Source organism: Stigmatopora argus, chromosome 13 (assembly GCF_051989625.1).
Source record: "Stigmatopora argus isolate UIUO_Sarg chromosome 13, RoL_Sarg_1.0, whole genome shotgun sequence".
Taxonomy (NCBI): Eukaryota; Metazoa; Chordata; class Actinopteri; order Syngnathiformes; family Syngnathidae; genus Stigmatopora; species Stigmatopora argus.
Window position 1 is genome coordinate 5,825,452 of NC_135399.1, and position 8,220 is coordinate 5,833,671.

An 8,220-nucleotide genomic window follows, 5' to 3' on the forward strand; every position below is an offset into this window, starting at 1 on the left:
AATGTTATCAGGGGGGAAAGTGTATGGTGATCGCGATAAATACACTGCACACTAAATGTTACCTTTTTGTGTAATAGTGTTGTGCTCAAGAGCACTATTGAGATTAAAATGTGTGTATGTTTGTGTGTGTGTACACGTTTTACATGAACTCATTGGCTGCCATTGACAATAATAGAAAAACTATTTTAAAAGATGTTTTACCTTTGACCGCATTTTACCACGTAATTTGGTCAAATTACCACGCAAAACACTCACCTAGTTAACAGAGAAATAACCCTATTTTTTTTTCATTTTCAGAACCACTTTATCCTCACTAAGGTTACAGGGGGTGCTGGAGCCTATCCCAGCTAACGTTGGGCCAGAGGCGGGGGACACCCTGAATTGGTAGCCATCCAATCGCAGGGCACAAGGAGACAAATGACCATTCACGCTCACATCCATACCTAGGGGCACTTTAGTGTCCAATCAGCCTACCATGCATGTCTTTGGAATGTGTGAGGAAACCAGAGAAAACCCACACAGGCCCGGGTAGAACATGCAAACTCCATACAGGTGGACCAACCTGGATTTGAACCCTGAACCCCAGAGCTATAAGGCCGACACTCATCCGCCCTCCTACTATTCTATCATCTTTGATGTTCAAAGCCATGTGCGACGCTAGTAAATTTGACACCAAAGAGTGTGTTATGGTTGTGGTCATTGTTAGTAACAAAAAAATAAATGTATTTCCATTATTTATGATAAAATGAAGTTTAAATGCTGGTTTTGAAAGATAATCCCTACCCTGAGACCAGAATGAGACCGGTTCATGATACTTGTGTGCATAGTACAATCAAGTACAGTATGACTGAAGATAACAAAAGTTATGAGTTACTGGGATCTTGTTAAACATTCAATTTGAGCTAGAAACCCTGAAAGGACTATTTGATAAGTTTGTTTTTAATTTGTCACTGTCTTTTTCTGAATGATTATTTCACTATTTACTATCACAGTGATTGTGTCAGTGTTGTAGTTGTAGTTTAAAAAAGAAAAACACTGCGTCTGTTTCAATTTAACCTATTTTAATTAAAGAGTTGACTTTTTGTTTTTGCAAATTTCAGGGATGTACTTCCAGATCCGAGACTTTGTGCTGGACTGTCCTGAGTGTCGCAGTCATCATTGCAAGAGAGAGGTGAGAGGTTTGGGGTTTTTGTCATAAAAATACAAACATGCACCATCTCTTTTCTGTTCTTAAAATCTTTCCTTCTGCTAGAAGCAAGGTGGCCAAGGATGCGTCACAAAAACAATGGCGTCGCACAGTTCTGATATGCTACGGAAGCTGAAGAGTCAGCGGGAGGCAGGGATGTTCTGTGACATCACCTTGCGCACAAATGGGCGCTCCTACGCTGCGCACAGAGCGGTCCTGGCGGCTGTGAGCGACCACTTCCAGGAGATCTTTACAGAGATGGACTCCAGTATTAAGGCGGACATAGATCTCACTGGTAAAGTGATGTCAAATGTGTACATTTAAAGTCCATTAAGTTCATAAAAATATCACACAAACAACCATTTTAAGTTAAGTCCTCTCACCGTATTTAGTAAAAGGTGGATCTTTTCAGGGTTCCCTTGAAATAGGAGTCTTAAAATCAATGAATTCTTCTATGTCTTAAATTATTTGAATTTCATTGCATTACAATTTCAGACTGGTGTTTACTAAAGTTTTGCTGGGCTGTTAAATTTGCCTTGTCTTTGGAATTGGCATAAAATTCTGTCTTCAGTTTCAACTGACGAAAGATCCTGTGGATCCTTTGATATTATCTTAAAAGTAAACCGGAGATGAGGTCATTAAGCAGCCACTGATTTTTCACTAGATTGTCTTTGTAACCTCATTTACCGATCAAAACCTGATGGATTTTTCTCTTCCATTTACAGGCTTCAGTGAGGATAGCCTTTTGTGTTTGCTGGACTTCTCCTACTCCTCCACTCTATGCGTGCGCCAGGAGGACCTCCCCGAAGTCATTACCATGGCCCGCCACCTGGGCATGTGGCCCGCCGTGGAGGCTTGCTCCGCTCTCATGAAAGAGCACCACCACGTCCCTCACCCGAGCCGGGATTTCAAATTGGCCTATGGCGTCGTTTGCGGGCAGCAAATAGAAACCAAAAGGGAACCGAAGGATAACACCGGCGGCTTCTGGCGAACCCTGAACACATCTGACGAGTCTTTGGACGGAAGTCCGAGTTGCAATTCGAATGGGACGCCAGATGCTAGAGTTAAAAACGGACTCCCCGTGAGCCCCTCGCACAGGATGAAGCTAATGGACTTTAAATCTCCTTCTTCTAAGAAGCGAGCTGCTTCCAGAAATCTCCTGGGTACCCCACAGTCCAAGAGTTACTCCCCCCTGGCACCATCTAACACCCGTCTTTTGCGCTCAAGTCCTGGCGCCGCGCAGAAGGTTCAGCGATTGCTCCCTACGCAGGAAAGTCCGCGGGGAAACCGGAAATCGCGGACCCCCATATCCAGTCCGATTTGCAGTCCTGTCAGGGTGAAGGAGGAAGTGGAAGAAGTGCAAGTTGATGAGGAGGACTATGCAAGAGCTCAGGAGAAATACAAACTAATGCTGGTTCTCGGACTGCAGAGGACCGCCCTTCTCCCCCGACCCGAAGATTTGATCGGTTGGAGGCAAAAGAAACGACTCAGGAAGCTAAAAGCCAACAACTACTCTCTAACCAAGAGACGGAAACCCCGTTCTGTGCCCCCGGTGCTGCCATACAGGCCCGTGACCCTGTCTCTTCCCCTTTGTGACCCTGTTAACAATCTCCTCAACAAAACTATGAAAACAAAGTCGGATGCTCCCCCCATTGTAGAAGGAATTAGGAAGAGACATAATCCTAATAAACAAGTCCCGCCAAGTGACCGGAGCATGCGCAGCCAGGGCATCCTACCCAATATCTTCCAAGCCACGACCCAGTCTGTCTTCAGTGGAAGAGAGCTCAGGCGCTCCGTCAGGAATGGCGTCGGAGTCCCTCCTCCTCCTCCTCCCCAGCAGCCCCAACGCCGTAGCGCCAACAAAACACCTGCAAACAACACGTTCAGGATCAAACCCGAACCAGCCGAATATTCAGTCTCAGGTCATTGTCTCGCTTCGAACAATCAAACTTCTCAGAGGACCTGTGCCAGGAACACCGTCAAGGCAGTTAAGACGCTCCGCTACAACAGTGGCCGTCCAGGGACGAAAGCAAAACCGAAGCAGGGCAGTGGAAGAGACCAAGCGAAGCCCTCGCGGGGCAGGCCCAGAAAAGTCTTAAGGGAGGAGACGAACGCTGACAAACAAGTGAAGACCGATCATTCCGGTTGTGGGTTTCAATTCTCAGAGCGCTCTTCTCCCCCGGCCATCTACAACCACCCTCTGTACAAAGTCATCAAAGAAGAACCCGCAGATCCGGTGCCGGTCGGCAGCGCCCTCTTCTTAGATCCTCCCTCCCCGGACCTGGGAAAACGCCAGAGCAAACCCCCCATCAAACTACTGGACTCTGGCTTTTTGTTCAGCTTCTGCCGACCGTCAGTGGCGACCATGGGGATCAAAAAAGAAGAGGAGAGCGTGGATATCTGTTTGACGCGCTCCGTTTCGCAAGTCCGTGACAAGTTTGGAAGAGGCAAAGGTTCGCTGGCTGCGTTGACAATAGTGAAAAGGGAGAGGGTAGAGAAGAACGTGACCCAGACACCCAAAAACAACCATCGGGACAGTGTTCCTATGGTCAGATCCAGAAGGTCAACAGCTACACGGATCACACCAAAGGTAGGTAAAGAGGTAGCGTATTTTCTCGCATATAAGCCGCCCCCTGATTCACAATTTTCACCGCCATATTCATGGATTTAATAAGGAGTACAAATGTGTTACTTTGAAGGTAAATCTTTTAAAAAAATCATCGCACGTGGTATTTCTGAGATACTATATGAATCCAAAGGACATTATTGGGGTCAATATCATAAGGAAGTTAGTCATTCATCCAGTAATGGTTGTTTTCTTTCTGCAAAACAAAAAAATAACCCAAAAATAGTAAATCTTCATTTGCCAACATCTACTAGTGAAAGAGTATAACCACTCTGTAAGTCTTGTGCACATATAGCCATATCCTGATTCAGTTCATCATTTGTTGTAGTTACAAATACGGCTTATATTGGAGAAAATACGGTATATGTCCCATCCATTGAACTGAGAGGGGCTGGCAGCGATAGATCGATCTTGGCCAGACCCTCTCGGTCAAATGGTTTGGACATCCATCCCCAACAATGAAGCTGACCTCATCTCAAACCCATTAGCAAGAGCCAAGCGCCATCCCCGTGAGCGGCAGGACCCACGCGGTAGTGGACTCGGTTCGTCGGGCGAGGCTAAAGCAACTACGGGGCCCGCGCAGCCAGGCCCCCAAAGCCCCGAGGGCGGCCCACTCCTGTGCGGAATGCGCTGTTTCCTACCGGGACTGCGACACGCTCATTATGCACCGCCTGCGTCACATCGAGGGCAAGCACTGGCCGTGTCTGGTAAGCACAGAGCCGCTTCGTCCTCCTTTAAGTCTAAAATTGAATGAATCTGGTCTTCTCCTCTGAAGCTTTGCAGTAAGACGTTCTTTCGACTGAGGAATGTACGAAACCATATCCGCACCCACGACCCCAAGTTGTACAAATGCCGGAGCTGCATTGCCGCAGGCTCCTGAAAACAACCGCCGTGTCTGCTGAATTGAGGTTAAGGTGGGTCCAATTAACAGACAGCATCGTTATCATTGGCTTTTGGGGGGACAGAATCTTGTTTTAGCGAATTGGAATGTCACTCAATTAGATTTTTGTGATGCGTAATAGTGGAGGGTGTGATGGGGTTGGTTAAAATAAAAGCCCGTATTTCCAGGAAGTGGCCATCGTAAGTGGAGGCAGGCATTTATGTTGTCAACCAACTATTTTAGCCAATTGAATGTGAGCGTCCTAGTTTGACTGCTCTTCCTTGTGACATCATTTATTACCCATTATGATATGCATCAGTGCACCCATTGAGCTCACAAAATGCCTTCGCTTGTGAGCGCCATCATTTTTGGCGTGTGCGGTCTTTTGGTCGCCCGGACCCAAACAACGGGCGACCAAAAGACCGGCGACAAAACAAGGTAAAACAACACGGTCTACGCATCAATAAAAGCCAATAATGGCCCTGAGCAGTTTCACTAAGCGGACCTGTGAGTGTATAAGAGTTTGTATGTACATGCATTGTCCCTTTAAGAAGCTACGTCAGTCAGGGTCTTAACAAGTTCTCCAACAAAACATAATAAAAGTACAGGAAATTTGGAGCTTTTCTTTAGCCTAATAATTAATAGGGCATTAAGTATGACTAAATAATAATTCACTGTTTGTATTTAGGGAATTTGAACAACGATTTAAACTGTAATTATCAATAACCTTCCGGGCGACCAAACGACTGAGTACCCATTTTTGGGGTATGAAAAAACATTTGTCTATTATACCGAGGTAAACTAAAATGCTATTCCTATTATATTTAACATTCAGAGGAGGGTCATTTAAAAGCGATATTGTCTTTTCTATAAGTGTGTCAAGGCAGTGCGCCTATACGTTTTGAAGTATAAACCACTTTAAGACTGAAATGGTCTACAGCGAGACCAAATGGATTAGATGTTTATCACTGTCGTTAAAAAGACAAAAGTGATACTGATGTGCCAATGTAGACCTAAAATCCCGAGGCGAGAGCATTAAAATATTGCCTTCAGCGTGACAAACTAGTTTTGTTTCTTCTAGGGTCCGGCAATATCAAGCCACAGGAGCGTCACAGGAGCAACCAGAAGCTTGTACATAAATGGAGCCTTCATACACAAGCACAATGGGGTCTGTAATGACGAGTGACTTGTCTTTTTGATTCTCTTTCCGAAACCAAACCCAGGACTCCTGTGTCCTTTTCTCCCCCTAAAACCGGCAAAACTTGAACATTACACTCAGGGGACGGGGGAACATGTCCCACATGCTCATAGTTGTGTTAAACAAAAAAATACAAACAAAACAAAAACAAAAAAAAGCCCACAACCATAACGTGTTATGTCATCAGTCCTATATGTATAGTTAAATTCGGGGCACATTTATAGTATATCTTTAGCTTATCTTGTAAAACCGAGGAAGAATTTGAAGTTGGGGGTGGAATACTTGAAGCCAAGGGAGGGAATACTTGAAGTGTATTTTGCTAGTGTCCGTTCTGTGAGTTAGCGTGCGGCCCCATCAGGCTCGGGAACATGTGGCTCGCTAGCCTTTTTTGACAAGTGAATCTGGTTCTCTACCATAATCTTAATTGTGGAACCAGTCGGCGAGCTGCGATGAGCTGATTGTACATTGACATTTTGATCTTGGACACTTCAAAACGTGCGTCGCAATGAAATGCCGCAATTTGGAGGCCATTGGTGGTCCGCCCATCGCGAATTGCGCAGTGACAAGCGTTCCAGAGCTCGCTTTCCTAGATTGGGAACAGTTTGAAATTGGAGTATTTGAAAATGTATCAGGAAAATTAAAAAGACAAGGAATCATGTTGTAACCCAGGTACACTATAATTTCAAATTTGATTAAATTTCAGAACGTGACGTCAAAATGGTTTCGGACCCCTGTCTCACGTAATCCGTGCATGACTGTTCCGCCCAATCGGATCCATCCCGTCCATCCGCTAATCTACTGAATAATTGCAATGTCCGCACATGCAAATAATTAGGGTTGGCAAATTAAAAACTCAAAATATTGACAAGACTGAATACGTTTTTGGACTTTTATATATTGATATACCTGCTTTAATGACCTTTTCTTTATTTTTATTTCTTTGCTATAGTCTCTACTGTGCGTGTTGAGCCGGCATGTCAAATGATAGGATATTTAACAATAATACAAGAGTATTTATATAAAATGCTGGGAGCTTATATAACGTTTTATTGTCCGGGAAGTAAATGAATGCGGAATGAATTGAAATAGAGCTGATTTTAAATGCATTCCTGTGCTTATTGTGCTTTGGAAGGGTTATGTGTTTGCTCTGGGGATCTTCAAATTTGATCAATAAATCTATGGATATGTAATGTTTAGCGTCTCCAATCCATTTTAAGCATATTTTATGTAACGTTTAGCGTCTCCAATCCATTTTGAGCAGATTTTAGTTTCAGTGCAGTTGGCGGCAATAGATGTCCAATTCCACCTGGACTGACTTTGTCAGACCTCCCTATTCCAAATGGATTAAACGTCTATCGTAGTTACCGTATTTTCTCGGATAGAAGCCGTATTTGCAGCTAAAAAAAATTATGACAATCAAGGGTACAGCTTATATGTGCACAAGACTTACAGTGTTGCTATATTACTATTTGTTGGTTGTTTTCAGTTTTGCAGTAAGAAAACAACCATTACTGGATGAACTACTAACTTCCTTGTGATATTGACCCTAATAATGTGCTTTTGAGTCATGCAGGATCTCAGATATACCACGTGCGATAATTTTTCTTAAGATTTTCCCTTCAAAGTAACTCATTTGTACTCCCCATGAATATGGAGTTGAAAATTGTGAATTGAGGCGGCTTATACGCGAGAAATTGTAAAATTCAACGATTTTAAGGCAATTTTAAGGGTGCGTCTTATACGCGGGGCGGCTAATATGCGAGAAAATACGGTAATTATGGTGTGCTGGTTTGAATTAAATATTCAATTGTGCATTGAATGTGTAGACCAAACTTCTCATGATCATTGTGATGTTTTGGAATTAAGGCGTGTGCCTGCCATGATTGATCGTTAAATAGATTTTCAAATTAATTGACTGCTATTTTGATAGCTGATTTGCTTACATTGCTTGATGAAATAATTGTTTTATAGGTAAATATTTTTCTTATTTTTAATAGTGAATTTATAAATAATTTTGACTATTTAACAAATGTAAAAACTAAAAAGGAAAGTATAGTACACTTTTATTTTAAATCTGGTATACAGCTTATTTTTTCAATTCTTTTTTAAGGGATGTAAAATGAAAATGCCGTTAAATTAAACTACAACAATATAGGTCATGTTTAATAAGGATTTTCGGGGTAAATAGTATTTTATTTAAAAATGTCGAATGAAAAGAACAAGGGAACTAAGTTATGCATGATCTATATATTTTAGATTTTTATTTTTACTGTTTAAAAAAAATCATAAGTTGTATCAAAAAAAATATGTAAAAGAAAAAGGGAAAATAC

At 42.8% G+C, this 8,220-nt stretch overlaps 1 protein-coding gene across 3 annotated transcripts in view; it reads left to right on the forward strand.

The window, feature by feature from the left end:
* LOC144087077 (uncharacterized) overlaps positions 1-7,080 on the forward strand; it is an 8,168-nt gene extending 1,088 nt beyond the window's left edge. For 2 of the 3 annotated variants that reach the window (XM_077617366.1, XM_077617368.1), the window contains exons 3-8: positions 1,101-1,171; positions 1,253-1,481; positions 1,912-3,776; positions 4,301-4,519; positions 4,588-4,726; positions 5,774-7,080. In XM_077617366.1, the coding sequence (XP_077473492.1) occupies positions 1,101-1,171; positions 1,253-1,481; positions 1,912-3,776; positions 4,301-4,519; positions 4,588-4,692 (2,489 nt within the window). In that variant the 3' untranslated portion in view covers positions 4,693-4,726; positions 5,774-7,080. The remainder of the gene's footprint in view (positions 1-1,100; positions 1,172-1,252; positions 1,482-1,911; positions 3,777-4,300; positions 4,520-4,587; positions 4,727-5,773) is intronic. The other variant, XM_077617369.1, reaches the window with a different exon arrangement.
* Positions 7,081-8,220: the final 1,140 nt, after the last annotated feature.